The sequence below is a fragment of the Tamandua tetradactyla genome, chromosome 16 (genome assembly GCF_023851605.1).
Source record: "Tamandua tetradactyla isolate mTamTet1 chromosome 16, mTamTet1.pri, whole genome shotgun sequence".
In the NCBI taxonomy this organism is placed as follows: Eukaryota; Metazoa; Chordata; class Mammalia; order Pilosa; family Myrmecophagidae; genus Tamandua; species Tamandua tetradactyla.
Window position 1 is genome coordinate 79,238,297 of NC_135342.1, and position 19,352 is coordinate 79,257,648.

The following is a 19,352-nucleotide window of genomic DNA, read 5'->3' on the forward strand; positions in this document are numbered from 1 at the left end:
TTAACCAGGGATGTAAAGGACGTGTACACAGAAAACTATAAAACATGGCTTAAAGAAATCAAAGATCTGAATAGATGGAAAACTATTCCATGTTCATGGATGGGAAGGTTGAAGGTTGTGAGGGTGTCAATATCCAAACTGACCCACAGATTCAATGCAATAGCAATCAAAACTCCAACAACCTATTTCGAAGATTTGGAAAAACTAGTTATTAAATTTGGCATGGAAAGAAACCTCTAATAGTTAAAATACCCTAAAAAACTTAAGCGGGAGGACTAACCCTTGCTGATTTTAAAGCTCATTGGTCAAACAGCATGGTACTGGCACAAAGATAGAAGTATCAACAAATGGAATTGAATCGAGAGTATGGAAACAGACCACTAAATCTATGGTCAACTGATCTTCAACAAGGCCCCCAAATCCACTGAACTGGGACAAAATCTTTTCAATAAATGGGCATGGGAGAACTGGATGTCAATAGCCAAAAGAATGAAAGAGGTTTCCTACCTTACACCCTATACAAAAATTAACTCGAAATTGATCAAAGTACTAAACATAATGCCAATACCATAAAACCCCTATGAAAAAAAATATAGGGAAATATCTTCAAGACCTAGTAATAGGAGGTAGCTTCTTGAACTTTACACCAAAAGAAAAAATATATAAAGGGGAACTCCTCAGAATCAAAAGCTTCTTGGGCCTCAGAAGGACTTTGTCAAAAAGGTGAAGAGCCAGCCAACTCAATGGGAGAAAATATTTGGTAACCACATACAGGATAAAGGTTTGATGTCCTGTATATATAAAAAAATTATACAACAGCAAAAAAAAAAAAAACCACCTGATTACAAAATGGGCAAAAGATATGAACAGACATTTTTCTGAAGAGCAAATACAAATGGCTAAAAAGCACATGAAGAGATGCTCATCTTCATTAGCTATAAGGAAAATGCAAATCAAAACTACAATGAGATATCACCTCACATCTCTAACAATGGCTGCTATTAAGCAAATAAAAACCACTGGAGAGGATGTGGAGAAACTGAAAGACTTACTCACAGTGGATGGGAATGTATAATGGTACAGTAGCTGTGGAAGACAGTTTGGCAGTTGCTTGGAAAACTAATGACCAAGTTGCCCCTAGGAACCAGCAAAACCAATATTAGGTACATACCCTGAAGAGCTGAAAGTGACGTGAACAGATATTTGCACACCCTTGTTCATAGCAGCATTATTCACAATTCCCAAAAGATGGAAATAATCCAAGTGTCCATCAACAGACAAGTGGATTAACAAAATGTGATATACACATACGATGGAATATTATGCAGCAGTAAAATGAAATGATGTCCTGAAGCATAAGACAATGTGGATGAACCTAGAGGATATAATGCTGAGTGAAATAAGCCGGATATAAAAGGATAGATACAGTATGATTTCACTATTATGACTCTGGTCAAAAAAAAAAAAAGGAAAGAAAACTTCAGATCAGGAAGAAAATCTGTACTCATATATAGCAACGAACTAAACGTCGCCTGCCCCTAGAGTACACAAATGACTTCACAAGCAACGGCTTCCATATGCTTCAAGTGTTTAACATTGACTAGTCATAATAATAAAAAAAAGCAAAAACCAACTTTCCAACTTCATGTTCCCTTAGACCCACTGGGTACTTTTTCTCTTTTCCTTCTCCCCAAATTTCTGAAATCCATGTGTATGTGCAGCTAGGAAAAACCACCAAAGTGCAGACAGCACAATGAGCAGGCTGCCAACCCTGAGACGTGAAGCTCCACATGCCGCCACCACGGGCAGCTGCTGCACTTGTCTCCTCAGCTTCCCACGCCCTTTCTTTTGGTAACCACACCCTGGTTTTCCTGAGGGACTACCCTCTGCCATCCTCCGTCCGTCATCCAGGTGGGGCTGACCCCACCCTAGAGGTGGGCTTTCCCCAGGCCTGAGCTAATGCATGCTGTCACTCTGCCCGGGCACAGAGCAGACCAGAGAAGGCAAGCCCCAGCCAGGCTGACCCCTCTGAGCCCCTTTTTGAGTCTATGCCAAGTGGTGGGCAGCCGCTGCGGGCTCAGCTCCCCATTCTAACTTGAGGACGATTCTTCCCCTCAGGTCAACCCAAAAGCTCTCTCTGTGATTTCTGTCTGGTTTTCTTCTACCACCCGGGTGGGGGTAGGGTGGGAACGCTGAAGCCCACGCCACCCACAGCCCTTCAAACACCCGCAGACAACACGCAGGTCCTCTCCAGGTGTCTCTCCTCCAGGGTAAACATACCCATTTTCCCTCAGTTGTTTCTCACGTGAGATGGTTTGATCCTCTTTGGACTTGTTGCAGACGGTCTAACATAGGGACTACGCGAGGACTCTTTCAAATGCAAATGATAGAGAACTCACTCAAACTGGCTAACGGGAAATTAAAAAAAAAAAAGGATTTATTGACTCACGGAGCAAATAATCTAAGGAACGAGTTTCAGGCTTGGCTGGGTCCAAGGGTCAAGCCACATCCCCACCCCCTGAGTTCTAACAGCAACTGGGCCTTGTGAACCCCCAAGCCTTCACTATTACTATAGGTCTTAACCCCAGGGAAGGAGGAAAGGCCGCTTTCCCCAACAACTCTGTCCAAAGTCCCACAGGCAAGTCTGAGCGGCCTGACTTGAGTCATGGCCCCAAACCTGAAGCCATCAGGTAGCAGAGGTCTAGGTCGGATGCCCACCCAGAGGGGAGGGACAGGCTCAGCCCCACCAGAAATACATCAGCTGAGCTGGATTATTATGAAAAGGGAAGGAGAGGTTCCCCGAAGGATGAGATGCTGGAAAGACAAAAAGCCAGTCCCTACTCCAACGATGAAGCCGAACAGAGCATCATGGGAACACTCCAGGCTGAGCAGAGCATCGTGGGAATACTCCAAGCTGGGCAGAGCATCATGGGAACACTCCAGGCTGAGCAGAGCATCGTGGGAACACTCCAGGCTGAGCAGAGCATCATGGGAATACTCCAGGCTGAGCAGAGCATCATGGGAACACTCCAAGCTGAGCAGAGCATTATGGGAGTATCATCTGCTTCCAGATTGCCACCCACCTAAGGTCACAGGGCATCTGTGACCCCAAACCAAGCTTCACTGCTGGTACCACCCATATGAATGCACCTTTCCTGGTAACCGCCCCAGACATCAAGCTTATTTAAACCTGCCTATCAATGTGAAGGCATTAATAATAACCATATTTATTGAGCACTTACTCTATACCATGCTGTTGCCCAACAAGCTTGATATGTATCGAGTCAATTTATCCTCACAATAGGCCGCAAATTATGTGCATTTATTATCCTCACCTTGCAGATGAGGAAGCAGAGACTCCGGGAGACTTTCTGAAGGCAGTGAGAGCTCCAGCCCACTGGGCCTCAACCAGTGCTTCCTAACTGCTCTGTATTATTGCCTCTCCAATCTGTACCAACCACAAACTGGATTCATTCCCAGACGCCTGGGTTCTTTCCAAAATAAAACTGCTTCCAACACAGTACTTGGGACCAATCAATAGAAGATTGGTTAAACAATGTTGCATTTATACAAGAGAACACTATGTTGCCATTTTAAAAGGTGCTGCAAAGGGAAAGTAGAAGCCATGAAAGATGCTCTGGAGCTAGAGCCCCTAAAGTTGACTAAAATAGTACCAAGTAGTAGCAGAAAAGTACATATAGTAAAATATCTGAAGAATATCGATAAAAAATGAGAACAGTGCTTCCTTCTTGGTGATAACCACCAGAACCTCCATGAGGACAGGGCCTTTCTATTGCTACAATTACCCAAAGCTTTTAGAATGGTGCAGCACAGAGTAGACACCCTGCCCAATACATTGCATGAAAGAAGGAATGAATGAATGAATGAACAAATGAATGAATGAGTCTTTGAGTGGCAAACTATCTGCTTCTTAGTCCCTTCCTTTTGCTTAGTCTTTGTTTCTGAATTATCTACAATGAGCAAGTTTCACTTGTCTGTACAAAAGCAAAATATGATTTCAGACAGCCCGAGCCTCTGCCTGGTCATGGATGCATGGTTTGTAAGCCCTTTTCTGCTGACAGCAGGGGACCACGTGCCCAGTCGTTCTGGCAAATGGTGCCCTTCCTGCCACCTTTGCCAGCTGAGCCCCAGGCCACCCATCCCAGGTTCCTGACTCACCCTGGCTCGGCTGGGTGAGCCTGGGACCCTGGGGCCCAACTAATCACTCTATTCCTCCCTGCCTTCTCTTCACCCTCTCACCTTTCTGCTGCTCTCAAACGGCATCCTCGGCATCAATTCAATTCCACAATAATTAAATGTTTGGAGCACTTATTATGTCGCTTCCAGAAGCTTCCGATGACCACAGATACAGTAGAACGATTTCCAGGGGTAACTCACCTGCTCCAGTTCACACAAATCTGGCAGCTATTTGAGCCCAGGCAGTCTCACTAGCCCAAACCCTTAATCACCATGCCATATTCCCTCTTACCATTTACTGAACACCTACTATGTGCCAGCAAATGTCTACTGCATGCTGAACTGGAGTGCCAACCTGGGACTAAGTGCGTACAGTGTGCTGATCTGGGGCAAACAGACGACTGAGTGCTGACCAGGGTTCTAACCTGAGATCGAGTACCCACTGTGGGCTCACCTGGGGATGAGCATCTACTGCACCTGACCAGAGGCATGCAGTGCACCGAAATGCTTTGGAACAGAAGGCAAAATGACACAGCTGCTACAAAACCAATAACATAAAAAGTAATAGTAATGACAGCCAACATGCAACAGGGGCCTGTGCTTTCAGTTAATCTTCCCAGTCACCCTCAGAGGTAGGCAATGCCAGGACCCCCATTTTACAGCCCAGGAAGTTGAGGCACAGAGAAGGGGATGTATTTGTCCAAGGTTGCCCAGTGAGGAGTGGAATGTGAACCTAGAGCTTCTCTGATTTTTAAGAGGAGCAGTGTATTCTGACAGTCAAAAAAAAAAGGGACTGCACTAGGCTGGGTGAGTGTGGGATTCTAGGCAGGTAGGGTGGTTTCCATGAGCTGAGGCAGGAAAAGGAATTCCTGAAGGGGTAGAGGACACCCCAAAACCAAAGGCACCAAGGCTGGAAGTGATGGAGAAGCTCAGGGTCAGTTAAACGGTGTCAGCTGGAGGTACACAAAGAAGGGAGCCACTGGGCAGGAGTGTGGGTGGGGACAAACTGAAGACAATCTGGAATGACAATCAGGTCAGCCTGTGCTTAAGTCAATGGGCAAAGGGGAGCCATAGAAGGTTAATGAGCAGAGAAATGACTTAGGGGATGCTTTAGGAAAATGTATTCCCAGAACATAGTATACAATAGAAACAACATGAGTTAAGGGACTGTGACAGTAAAGAGGAATAGAACAAAGGGGCTGAGGGACAATGGACATGTAGTTTTTGGTTTGCCCCTTCTAGATGCTATGCCCCATACTTCCTTCAGGAAGCCACCCTCCCCCACTCAGTATGCTGGTTTGGGTGGGGCTGACCTTGCCCTTAGCTCAAGGGATCCAGGCCTGACCAACCAGATACCCAATATTTAGTTTAGGGATGGGCAAATGTCCCCAACTAGGCCAAAGAGTAGGACTGGCACCTCTGCTCAAATCACTGGCAAAGGGGCTCCTTCTCCATTGGGATAGGCTCTGCCCGAGGCCCGGAAGCTCAAGCTGTATCACCACTCAGGGAGACCGCTCTGCCTCTGCCCAAAGAGAAGGGAAATAAAGGCAGAACCAAGGGATGCAGGGAGGCGGTTTCGAGTTTGAGTAGCCATATCTGCAGGGAGTCTGGTATGGAGTCCCCACTCCATGTAAGCACCAGATTGCCAATCTTCAAGCCGATCTGATTGGGTTCTCTCGTTTGCACCTGCAAGATCCCTGACAAGCACGGGTGTCCTGAGCCACAGGCTAAGAAGCCAGGGCAGAGGCAGTGATGGAGCGGCCAGGACGGGAGGAGGGCAGCGGGGTGCCCGGGCCAGGGGCAGAGAGAGCTTGGGGCACAGGAGCCTGCAGAAGGAAAGAGAAGATGAAGGCATGGCCACTGTTGGGGACTTTCCAGAAAACAGACCCAGAGAAGAAGCAGGCCAGCCGGGGGGGGGGGGGGGGGGGGGGGGCTGAAGAGGCAGAGGAGGGCGGGAGGAGGGCGGAGGAGGGCGGGAGGAGGGCGAGAGGAGGGCGGGAGGAGGGCGGGAGGAGGGCGGGAGGAGGGCGGGAGGACAGCGGCTAGAAGCAGAAAGCTGCAGAAGCTGCAGGGGAAGAGAGCCAGCAGCCTGAGGGGAGAGGAGCGGGCAAGGAGCGTGTTTCAGCAGCGAATGCCTGAGGTGGGGGTGCCAGAAAGGGGAGCCGGGGAGGAAGTGGGGCCTGGAGTGGCTGGAGGAGGGAAAAGGGTGCCTTCTGGGGCCCTCCAGGGTCACCTCACAGTCACTGGGTGCCAGAGGGGGTTTATGTCTTCATCACCACAAAGAGCCCTGCTTTCATCACACAGGTGAGCAAACCTGCCTGTGACCTGCAAACAGTTCCACAAGCCCCTGAAACCGGATGGAAGAGTGTCCCAGGGCAGAACTGAGAAGCCAGATCACTGCCCCACGGAAAAGAGCCCAGGAAGTGGGGGGTGGGGAAAATGTTTCCGGGCCTATCCACCAAGGTCAAGTCCCAGCTGTGTGATCTGGGGCAGGTCACTTAACCTCTCTGTGCCTCAGTTTCCTCATCTGGAGGAGAGCAATCTCAGCAGCTGCCGCACAGGGCCGTGGAGCGCAGTGACTGGTATGGAATAAGCGCTGCATGGGCTTCCTAATCGAGTCAGGAGGACGCAGCAGTAGGAAGGGACAAGCTTTTCCGAGGGAAATGAGAAGAGACGCATGCACCATAACTGCCTACCCGTTCTTCGAGCAGATGGAGGGGAAGGAAAGCCGACTTCCAGCTGAAGCAGACGGAGGCTGCGGATCCCACGGCCCAGACAGAAGGATCAACAAGCAGCAGGGAGAGCGTTTTAGTTCCCGGCTGTGCCAGGCTCCCCACCCCATCCCCACCGGGAAGGGTCAGCAGCAACCCGCCCAGCCCAGCCCAGCCAGCGGGAGGAAGGAAGCCCGCAGACAGGATGCTCTTTCCTCCTCGGCGGCTTCTCCTACTTGGCGGAGAGAACAATAGCTCCGGAGGCGAGGCCAACGTGATGGGGGAGGGGCGTGGTGGGTGACCAGTGGGGGCGGTGGGGGGGGGTGGATAAGAAACTGCTTGGCGGCTCCTCAGCCCCAGCTCAGGGAGGAGGGAAGCTGGCTGCCGGGCAGAGCCTCAGAGAGCGCCAAGCCGGCAAAGCAAAACCGTGGCTGGATGTCCCGGTTGTGCACCGAATCAGGGGGAGAAGTTCCGAGTCCACGCGCACTCCACTGGCGAAAGCACTGGCCGCCGTGGCGGAAGGAGTGCCGGTCTCTCAGCCCCACCCGGTGAAACCCTTATTAAACGTTGGGCCTCTACACTCCAATATTTTAAGCCTAATCTTTTGCAAAAGCAATGAATAAATGTCTAGAGGCAGCTCCTGGGAGAAATTTTATGGTGAGCACTTGAAAAAAAAAAAGTAGTACTTCCAGCCCATAGCAGGCACTTCATAAATGTCCTGTGAAGTGAATCAAATGTGAAACATCCATTGATTAAAGAAGCAGCTACATGGTCCCTGGCACAACTTTGTACTCTATTTCACAAAAGCTCTTGCAGCTTGGGGCAGGCACTGCTCCGGGCATTTTGCACACACTGACTCAGCCATCGTCACATCCCCCCGCCCCCACCCCCCTCCGGGAGATGACAGATGAGGAAACCGAGGTCCCCAGAGGCCAAAGCCGCACATCTAGGAAGCAGCCTCTCTGGGATTCAAACCCAGGCCATTTGGCTTCAGCGTCCACGCCCTACCTACCAGGCTGGGCTGCCTTTGTCTGAAAATTTCTGCCTCCAAAGTAAGACCCCGGGAGAGCTGGGTTCTCAGCTCTTGGTGCTGCCTGGGTGGCTGCGACTTTTGCCTCCACTGGGGCACTCACATTCATACTCGCCAGGAGTGCTTTCTTTTAATGGATCCACTCGGCAGGGAAGTGCCTGAAGCACAATCATCTTAAACACACAGCTTGATTTTCTGCATGTGTAAACCACCTGTGTAACCACCTCCCAGCTCAAACGATGGGACAGTTCTCCCAGCCTCCTGGTGTGTGAAAGGTAACGCATAGTCCCACATTTTTGCACCCCAGATTGGCTTTGTCTTTTCTAGAATTTCACACAAGCAGAATTATCTAGTGTGTACTCTTTGTAAGTGGCTCCGCAGTCTTCAAATGCAAAGACCACATATAGAATCAGCACGTGGCCAGACCTTGGCTGTAAGGGAAAAAAGGCTTGTGCAGCCCTGGGTTGTTTTTATTTTGGCTCAAATGACCGATCCAGGGACCAAGTGGAGAGGGGCAGACTGGTGAAGACTGGAACTGCACGAGCTGATCGTGGAAACCGGGGAACCAAAGGGCAAGGGCGGGTGGTGGCCTGGAGAGGGGGCTGCAGAAGCCAGGTGGCCAGGTGGCCAGGGGGTCACCTTAGCTGCCCCCACTGCGTAGAGGGGAGAGGCCTGACAGGCCTTTAAACCGTTCCAATCCGGTTCCTCCCCGTCCCAGCGCCTGAGGCGCCCCAGGTGCCCCGGGCTCCTCCCCCGGCTTTGGCCGGCAACCCCGCGCGGACGGCGCGCTCCCTACCGGTGCACTGCTGGAGGAAGTCCTGATACTCCGCTCCCTGCTCCCCGGGCACGATGGTGGGGCCGTCGTACTTAAAAGTCACCCTTGGATGGGGAGAAGAAAAGAACACAAGGACACATCAGCGTTGGTTGCTGCAGGGTGCAGGGCTTCCGGCAGGAAAACGTGAGCGAGGCTGGCCACGCCGCGGCGCGCGCCGGCTGTGCCGGGGTCCGGGAGAGGAGCAGCGGGCGCGGGGCGCGGGGCGCGGGGGACCGGTTCTCACCAGATGACCGCCGAGCCGTCGTCGCGCACCAGGTTGTACGCCGCGCGGCAGGCCTCCTTGTCGATCCTCGTGGCCATTGCCGCGGACCGAGCGCGCCCCGGGCCGGCCGCAGGGGTCAGAAGCGCGGCGGGCGGGCGGGCGGGGCGGCGGCGACAGCGACAGCGACAGCGACGGCGGGCGGCGGGGTCCGAGCGCGGCGGCCTCTGAGACTGCGGGACGCGTGCGCGCGGGGCCCCTCAGACCGCAGCCCGCCCCGCCCCCTCGCGGCCATTGGCCCCGGCGCCGCGGGGGCGGGGCGTCCGCCCTCGCCGGCGGCCAATCCCAGCCCTGGTGGGGGGCTGAAGGAGGGGCTCTCTCCGCCCTCTTCCTTCCCTGCTTCAGGCCCCCACCCCTCTCTCCTCTCCCTCCCCCGCCTTCTGCTCCTACTTCCCCTAACCCCTCCTCGCTCCCACTACTCCCTCCTGCCCCTCTCCCTTCCCCCTTCCCCTTTTCCCTCCCTTTACCCCCTCCCTCTCACCTCCTCCCTCCCCACCTGGGCTTATCCCACCCCCAACCCCCTCTGCCGCCTCCCTATACTCTCTTCTGTCGTACTCCCCATTCCTCCTCCTCCTTTCTTCACCCTCCTCCCCTCCTTTCTTCTTCCACTTCCCTAATACCTTCTTCCTCCTCCTCTTTCCTCTCCCTCATCCGTGCTTCTCGTCCTTGCTGCCCCCTCCTCCCTCTTCTGTCCTCCCACTCTTCCCTCCTTTTCTCTTGTCTTCCCTCCCCAAATCCCTTCTCCCTCTCAATTCCCCCTCTTCCCTATTATCTCCTTCCCAGTTCATCTTTCTCTCTCCTGTCTTCCACTTCCTCCCTATCTCTTACCCTCCCTCCTTTCCCTCCCCTCTCCCCTCTCCCTTTCCTTCCTCTCCTTGTGTCTCCCTCCTCCCTACCCCCTTTTCCCTCCTCCTTACCCCTTCCTCCCTCCTCCTCCCTTATTCTCTCTCCCTCCCCCCTCCTTTATCCCCAAGGCTGCTGAGTGCACAGCTCCACAGGGGCCCTCCTAGCCGGTGATGTAATGCCTCAGATCAGAGGAGACAAGCTGGCCACGGGCCCCACCCCAGTGTTGGATCCATGGTTTCTAGATGGGGAGGAACTGGGAAGAATTAAGCTTGTGGACAGCTTCCAGGATGCTGGGGGATCACTGTTTACTTTGTACTCTGGTCATTTGCATTCAAGTCTCAACTCCCCCTCTTTGTCCCTCTGAGAACCAGAGCTGGTTCGTCTGTGTCTTCATCTCAGTCCCTCACTGATTTCATTCATTCATTCCCTCATCCAGTCATCTCACAAATACCAGTTTCCAAGTAAAGGCAGGTAAAAGGCCAGACCCTGGAGACAAACTGCTGGGATTGCATCCAGTGCGGGCACCTCCCAGCTGTGCAACCTTAAGCAAGCCTCACATTGGGAACTACAGCAGAACCGACACCGTAAGCTTGTTCTGAGGTTCAATTGCAATGATTCATGTCAACAAATGTATTTGACATTCAATAAAAGGTCACTGTTATTGACTATTAAATAATTAAAATAAATCCTTAGTGGAAGCCCGTGAGGTTGAGAACAATGTCCAATGCAGCGGCAAGTCAAAAAAAAAAAGCAAAAGAATGAACGAATGAATCAATCAGCGGAGGGATGAGCAAATGGGAGGGGGATGGAGCCACATTTTTGAGGAAAGTAGAAGCATATAAATAAAAGACGAAGGTAAAGAAATTCCAGTTAGATGCAGTCTAAAGTGGCTCCTCCATTGTCCTTTGATAAAGGTGATGAGACAACTGGCCAATTAAAGGAAAAACAGAGGTGCCATACCTTTCACCACGGTAAATCCCAAAAGGATCAAAGATTTAAATGTTAAGAAAAAAAAAGGAAGCCACAAAAGTGCAGGAGTAAATATGTGAAAATTCCTTCATAGCCTTGGAATGGGAAAACCTTTCTAACCTTGATCAAAAGCCATCTTTTGCCCAAAGCAAAAGATGAAAAGATTCAAAGATATAAAAAGACATCTTCAAGAAAGAAAGAAAAAAACCCACCTCAGGCAAAAGGCAGAACAGTTAAAAGTATTTGCAACTTAAAGAACTAATCTTGCTGATATACAGAGAAGCAAACTTTAAAGAAAAATGGACACAGGGTATAACCAGACAGATCGAATGACTCTTAAACATATGAAAGCATGCTCACCCCCAACCCCTAATGGGAAAAATGCAAATTAACCAAATCTAATATTGGCAAAGATGGAAAGATTTGAGAGCCAACTTGGCTGGAGAGCCTGTGAAGATGTGAGCCTCTCTCTGTCACAGGGGGCTGTGAGCCCACATGAGTCTCTTGCAGGTCATTTGGCCACATCTGGCAAATCTGCAAGTCGATATACCCTCTTACTAATCAATTTCTTCTATAGGGTCAATAAAATCAAATCCCTTGGGCAATTGTTTTAAATGTAATTTTATTGAGATATATTCACATATAAAATAATCACCCAAAGTGTACGATCAGTGGTTCACAGTATGATCACATAGTTGTGCATTCATCACCACAATCAACTTCTGAACATTTTCTTCACTCAAAAATAATATATAAATATACATATAAGAATAAAAATAACAGTAAAAGAGAACACCTAAGACATCCCAGGCCCCTTATCCACCTTCCCCATTATTTATTTATTGTCCTTATTTTTTACTCATCTGTCCGTACACTGTCTGGATAAAGGGAACATCAGACACAAGGTTTTCACAATCCATGGTCACACTGTATCGTGATACAATTGTTTTCAAGGATTAAGGCTACTAGAACACAGTTCAACAGTTTCAGGTGTTTCCTTCTAGCTAATCGAATCCACTAAAAATCGAAAAGGGATAGCTATATAATGCATAAGAATAACCTCCAGAATGAACTCTCGGCTCTATTTGAAATCTCTCAGCCACAGAAACTTTATCTTGTTTCCTCTGTCTTCCCCTTTTTGGTCAAGAAGCCTTTTTTTTAAAACTTTTTTTATTAATTAAAAAAAAATTAACAAACAAAACATTTAGATATCATTCCATTCTACATATACAATCAGTAATTCTTAATATCATCACATAGTTGCATATTCATCATTTCTTAGTACATTTGCATCGATTTAGAAAAAGAAATAAAAGGACAACAGAAAAAGAAATAAAATGATAATGGAGAAAAAAAAGATTGTACGTACCATACCCCTTACCCCTTGCTTTCATTTACCACTATTTCAAACTGAATTTATTTTAACATTTGTTCCCCCTATTATTTATTTTTATTCCATATGTTCTACTCTTCTGTTGATATAGTAGCGAAAAGGAGCATCAGACATAAGGTTTTCACATTCACAGAGTCTCATTGTGAAAGCTATATCATTGTTCAATCATCATCAAGAAACATGGCTACTGGAACACAGCACTACATTTTCAGGCAATTCCCTCCAGCCTCTCCACTACATCTTGAACAACAAGGTGATATCTACTTAATGCGTAAGAATAACCTCCAGGATAACCTCTCGACTTCAAGAAGGCTTTTTCAACCCTTTCACAAAGACTGTGCTCTGGTTCCATCCTCAGCTGTTCAATGTCTCTGAGGTGTGACCTGGAAATCAGCATTTTTTGAGGCCCCTAGGGGATTCTAACGGGCAGCCCACACTAACAATCGTCACTGCAATACACTTGTACACGTGCAAAATATGGACAAGTTTATTCATTGACAATTATTTCTAACCGAAGATTAGGTCCTGCCAGTAGGGGACTGGATGAGTAAATAATGACCCAGGAATGCCATGGCAGGGATAGGATTGCTCTCTGAGTGCAGGCATGGAAAGTTCTGTGAGGTGCATAGGCAGCAAAGAAAGCAAGGTGCAAACACTGAGGATACGGTGCTAGCTTTTGGGTAAACTGGGAGAGGTGTAAGTAGATATTTGTTTATATGTGCACAAAAATCTCTGGAGGAGCACACAAGAAAAAAAACAACAGTGGTACCTGGGGTGGAGGTGAGATGGGAGAAGGCATTATCTACTCAAAATATTTCATTACAAAAGGAGAAGAGGCTCCCATCCTGAATTTGACCCTCGTTGATAACTTTTTTTTTTTTGGTAATAAAAAGTACATTTTTATTGATAAATCTTTGCACATATACAGGCTATACATGGTGCACAATCAGTGGCTCACAATATCATCATGTAGTTGTGTATTCATCACCATGATCATTTTTAGAACATTTGCATCGCTCCAGAAAAAGAAATTAAAAAAAACTTATGCATCCCTTACCACTTACCCTTTCCTCTCACTGACCACCAGTATTTCAAACTACCCAATTTTTTACCCTTTATATAACCCCCATTATTTATTTTTATTTTTTTATTCATCTGTCCATACCCTGGATAAAAGGAGCATCAGACCCAAGGTTTTCACAATCACACAGTCACATTGTAAAAGCTATATCATTATACAATCATCTTCAAGAATCAAGGCTACTGGAACACAGCTCAGCAGTTTCAGGTATTTCCCTCCAGCCACTCTAATATACCATAAACTAAAAAGGGAAATCTACATAAATGCAAAAGATTAATTTCAAGGATAATCCCTGGATTCTGTTTGAAGTTGACAACTCCTGGCATGACAAAGAAGGTACTGATGATTCTCCTTCTGGTTGTGGCTGCCGCCCTCTAGTGGACTGAAAATGTAAAGGGCTGGTTTTTAAAAGAACCCCGGTTTTGCATACCCTGAGGTCAATTTGTCCAGCTAAGGTAGGAAAACAAATGCCAGTGTCTTGGTATGTAAGCATGCCAACAAATACTGCATGTAGAATCTGTTTAAATTGAGATCCACACAATAGAAACAGCAATCTTATTCAATTCATGCTTCTTTAAGAGAAATCAAAATATTTGACACTATGTGCTATGGTTGTTCAGAATTGGAGGAGTGAACTGCGGAATTGTTAACATACCTAACTCTGAAATCTGTTCTACAACTGATTGTTGCACTGTGCTTTGGAATTTATTGCTTTTTGTGTGTATATGTTATTTTTCACAAAAAAGACTATTGCGATGATAAAAAAGTATTTATTCCTTCTGGCCTCCAATGTTCTGGAGTAGTTACAAGGAAAAATCTGAGATGATGATGTGGTAGGCCTTGACAAACTCTGGGATCTGTCCTGTAATTATTTGTTGAAGAGTACTTTAAAAATATTGCTTTTTTCTTTCTTTGCTTTGTATATATATTATACAATAAAAACAGTTAAAGAAAAAAAAAGAATTGGGGGAGTGGTACAAATTAAATAATTCATCCATTCATTCCTTGCACTGAATCTATGAACTACCTAAGGCAGGGATTGCAAACTCACTGCCTATAGGGGGCAGGCGTTAGCTACTCAAAACATTACGTTACAGAAGGAGAAGGAATAATATAAATGAGCCAAGCAGACAGCTTGTAAGGAAACATTTTTCTGGAAAAGGTGATCGTCTCTGTTCTGCCCTCTGTGTTTCAGTTTCATCTTTAGAACATCTAAAGGGGGCTACTGGTACTAGCACGATACTGCCAAACCTTCCAGTTTTGGGGGTTTTTTTTCTTGTTTCTGTTTTTTTCTTTTTCTTTCTTTCTTTCTTTCTTTTTTTTTTAACCTTCCAGTTTTAAGAGCAAAACAAAAGCTCTGGATGTCTTGGTGAAATTTTCTGATTTTTAAACCTTAGTAATAAAAACGTGACAGATAAAAAATGCTTGTTAGCACCCTTGAACTAGACAAATGGCTCTCCCTGCACGCACAGGGTTAAAGCCTTAGTAGGGGAAACAGGCAATCACTTCAGAGTGGACACTCCGGACTGCCAAGACCAGAAAAACCCATTCGAAGAGACGTGGACAGTGGAGGGGAAGTAATGTCCCAGTGGCTGAGCAGTGCAGGAGTGGGTGAGATTCAGGCACACTTCCATCAGAGCTCGGGCCCTGATGTACTGCACATCTCGAATTCTGCTCTGCTTTGTGTATCAGTTATGTTGCCTTATCTCGGCTTCCAGGTTCTTGACCATGTTGCAAAAAAGAGTTCAAGGGTACGGCACAAAGTAAGCAGGCAGAAAATTTATTGAGAACACATGTGAGGGGACATGTGGGCACTCTCGCAAAGACAGAGGTGAGAAAGGCGAGAGGTGAGAGGCAGTGTGGGGCCATTTGCTTTCCTGGATGAGCTTTACTTACCCCCCCCCCCCCGCCCCTTCCTTGTTCAGGGCCTTCTTTGCCCCTCCCTTCTCTCCAGGGTGGTGCCTGGTGGTAGGCAGTGTGTTTGGGTGGGTCAGTGGCTGGACCCTTCTCTGTGAATCATTCATTCAAGTGGGGGTTGTTTGACCCCCAGGTCCTGTTTGTTGTTGTTTTCAGACATATCTTTCTCTTTGAGGTTTGACCACTTTTTGGAGTCTGTCCTTTGCTTGGCCAGCCACCACCCTAATTCTAACCCTCCATCAGTTTAATCTGCAGGTAAATCCTGTCTCTTTGCCAGGCATACCCTACCCTAAATTCTGCATGGCTGACTTCTCATTCAGACCTCAGATGTCATCCCCTTGGAAAGGCTGACCCCAGCAGCCCAATGTAAAATAGCCCCCTCTGCACCTCCACTGCTCATTCTCTATCCCATAACCTTCTTTTGTTTTCCGTAACACTAGTCATGCTCTGGACTCAGTCACCCTCTCACTTATCTCTTCACTCCTGCCAATCCACTCCCAGGAGAATGCTGGGCCCATGAGGGCAGGGGCAGTGTCTGTCTCACTCATCACTGCATGCCGAGCTCCAAGCTCAGTGCCAGTCTCAGAAAGATGTGCAACATGTTGTTGAATGGACACACGTCGGGTGAGGGACAGGGAAGAGTCAAGGAACTGGTTCTGGGATAGGGATAGGCATATAGATCAATGCACTAAAATTGAGAGTCCAGAAATAAAGTCACAAATCAATGCCACTAGATTTTCAACAATGGTGTCAAGACAATTCATGCGGAAAGATTTCAATAAATAACACTGGGACAACTGGACTTCATCCATATGCAAAATAATGAAGTGGGTTCCTACCTCACACCATATTAAAAAATTAATTCAAAATGGACCAATGGCCTAAATGAAAGATCTAAAACCTTGAAACTCTTAGACAAAAACATAGGTGGAAATCTTCATGACCTTGGATTATGCAATGGTTCCTTAGATATGATATCAAAAGCAGAGGTCAAAAAAGAAGATACAGATAAATTGGACTTAATCAAAATTTGAAAGTTTGGAGTACATTATCAAGAAAGTGAAAAGACAACCTACAGAATGGAAGAAAATATTTGTGAACATATATCTGATAAGTAACTAATATCCAGAATATGTAAAGAAACTTACAACTCAACAATAAAAAGGCAAATAGCCCAATTTAAAAATGGACAAAGGATTTGAATAGACCTCTCTCTAAATAAAATATACAAATGGCCAATAAGCATAGGAAAAGATGCTCAACATCATTGGTTACTAGGGAAATGCAAATCAAAACCACAATAAGTTACTATTTCACACCCACTAGGATGGCTGTAATCAAAAAGAACAGGTGTTGGCAAGGGTGTGGAGAAACCAGAACCACATGCACCGCTGGTGGAGACTATAGAACAGAGCAGCCTCTTTAGGAAACAGTCTGGCAATTCCTCCAAAGGTTAGGCATAGAGCTGCTGTATGAGCCAGAAATTCCACTTGTAGTTTTATAACCAAGAGAAAATTTGTTCATAGCAGCATAATTCATAATACCCAAAAAGTGCAAACAGCTTAAATGTCTGCAAAATATGGTTTATCCATACAATGGAACATTATTCAGTTGTAAAAAGAAATGAAGTACTGATACATGCTATAACATGGGTGAACCTTGAAAACATAAGGCTCAGTGAAAGAAACCAGCAACAAAAGGTCACGTATTTTATGGTTCCATTTTCATGAAATGTCCAGAGGTTCATGGGTGCCAGGGTCTGGGGGAAGGGAAAATGGGACATGACTGCTAAAGGATAAGGGGTTTCTTTTGGGTGATGAAAATATTCCAGAATGAGATAGCAGTGATGTTTTACAATGCTGGGGCTCTACTAAAGAGCAGAGTTACACATGCTAAAGGGATGAATTTTATGGTAAGTGAGATATATCTCAATAAAGCTGTTATTTCAAAAATATGTACAGTTTAATGACCTATTATAAGGCAAACTACCACTCAGGTTAAGAAATAGATATCATGCCCCAGAAACAAATAAATAACAAACTGAAAAAACAAAAAAGCCAAGGAGGATTCCTGGGCTTCTGGGCAGGTGATAGATTGAAGTAGCAGAAGAGATGAGTCCCATTTGGGACAGGTGGAGTTTGAGCAGCAGACATGCAAGTGGAGACATCTGTGTTGGTTTTGGTGCCAGAGAAGTGCAGTGCTGCAGTTTGCAAATACCAAACACGTTGGAATGGCTTTTACGTGGATTAAGAGGGAGACTCTGGAAAATTGTGAGGTGGTGAATAGGAAAGACCTGTATTGCTCTGAAGAGATTTTTGGTAGAAATAGGGACTCTAAAGATACTTCTGATGAGGCCATGTTGGAATGCTCACCCCAGTGTTCGGAGAGAACAGGGCCACTGCATTAGCCCTTGGGAAGGTGGGACTGCTGCTCTCTCCAGTGCATAAATTATTCTCAGACTCCAAAAACTAATGGAGTTTTCCCTGTTTGGGTCCAGTGACCCCTGATGTTCCCTTCCAGCGTCTTCCTATGGCAGTGGAGATGTTTATCCTAAGACTGTCCCTCCTTTTGTATTGGAAGCAGATAACTTGCTCTGAGTTTCACAGATCCACAGCCAGAGGAGAATTTTGCCTTAAGATAGACCATACCTATAACTGATTTTGATGAGATTTTGTACTGTTCTTCACTTTGTATTGTATTTGTATTTGTTACTAAAATGGTTTAAGAATTGTGTGATATTGTGATGGAATGAATGGATTTTGTATATGGAAAGAACATGGTTTTGGGGGTCCAGAGGGTGAAATGCACTGTTTTGAAACTGTAATGTACCCCAGAAAAGCCATGTTCTTCTACTCCAATCTTGTGGGGGCAGACCTATTGTTGGGGGGACCTTTTGATTAGGTGGGACCATGGAGATGTAACTCTTAATCCTTTTACTGGAGTTCTCTGTAAAGAGAATAGAAGACTGAAAACACATAGAGAGCTGAGGGCTGACACAGAGAGCAAAGATGAAACCGAGACACAGATGTTTGGAGACGCTGAGCTAAGAGATGAAACCCAGAGTTTGCCCCAGAGAAGCTAAGTGAGGACCCACAGACACTTAGAGAGAAAACCACTGGAAACAGAAGCTGAAGACAACAGAACCGGGAGCAAGGACAGCAGATGCCAGCCATGTAACTTCCCAGCTTGCAGAGGTGTCAAAAATGCTGGCAGCTTTTCTTCAGAGGCAAGGTATCTTTTTCTGGATGCCTTAGTTTGGACATTTTTATAGCCTTGGAACTGTAAACTTACTTGTAACTTATTAAATCCCCTGTACAAAAGCCAATCCATTTCTGGGAGACTGCATTCTGACAGCTTTAGCAGGCCCAAACAACATCCAACTGGCCTGCAATCCTGAAACCAGGCTCAAGATCTGGGTTAAGACACAGACGCGGATGCCGTGGGTCTGTAGATAGTGACTAGGTCATGGGGGACGGGCAGAGATGGCCCAGGGGGAATTCTCAGATGCAAGAAGGATGTCTAGGGGGGAGCTCCAGCATTAAGGGCAAAGGAATCTGCAAAGAAGAAAGAGAAAGATTTGCCAGAGAGGGAAAAAGAGATCCAAGACAGATGGTATTTAGGAAAAGGGGAGTGATTGGCTAAGACCCACTCCTGTAGTATTAGGGCAGGGGAAACTGGGTGACATGGGAGAAGTGAGAGGGCAGCAAGCGGGAAAAGGGCATAAGACAGTGCACAAATAAATTTTTAAATCTGTTACTGACCCAATAAATGGACAGAAACTAGTGGGTGTGAGCTCATCCACATTCATTTCCTCTTTGGAGCTCCACCACCATGCCAGGTGAGCAAACTTCTCCCGAGTTCCACATCATCAGTAATGGTGACGTCTCCCTGTATCTTGTGGACGGTGCACTGGCCGCCACGGCTAAATGCTGGGCAGCTGTTTTCTCTGTTAATTCTCACAGCCACCCCAGGAGGGGCTGTCATTATCCCTTTAATCTGGATGAGGAAACTGAGGCACAGAGAGGAGGAATGGTCTGCCAGGCATTGTGGGGGGCGGCATTTGAACCCCAGCCTGTCTGAGCACGGGGGCTTGGTCACTACATCAAGAAGCAAA

General features: G+C 46.9%; 1 protein-coding gene across 1 annotated transcript in view; it reads right to left on the reverse strand.

Annotated features, from left to right (window-relative positions):
- Nucleotides 1-9,126, reverse strand: part of COTL1 (coactosin like F-actin binding protein 1) — a 47,598-nt gene extending 38,472 nt beyond the window's left edge. Inside the window, exons 1-2 of the mRNA XM_077133206.1 lie at nt 8,997-9,126; nt 8,735-8,817 (exon numbers count right to left, since the gene is read on the reverse strand). Of these exons, the coding sequence (XP_076989321.1) occupies nt 8,735-8,817; nt 8,997-9,073 (160 nt within the window). The 5' untranslated portion in view covers nt 9,074-9,126. The remainder of the gene's footprint in view (nt 1-8,734; nt 8,818-8,996) is intronic.
- Nucleotides 9,127-19,352: the final 10,226 nt, after the last annotated feature.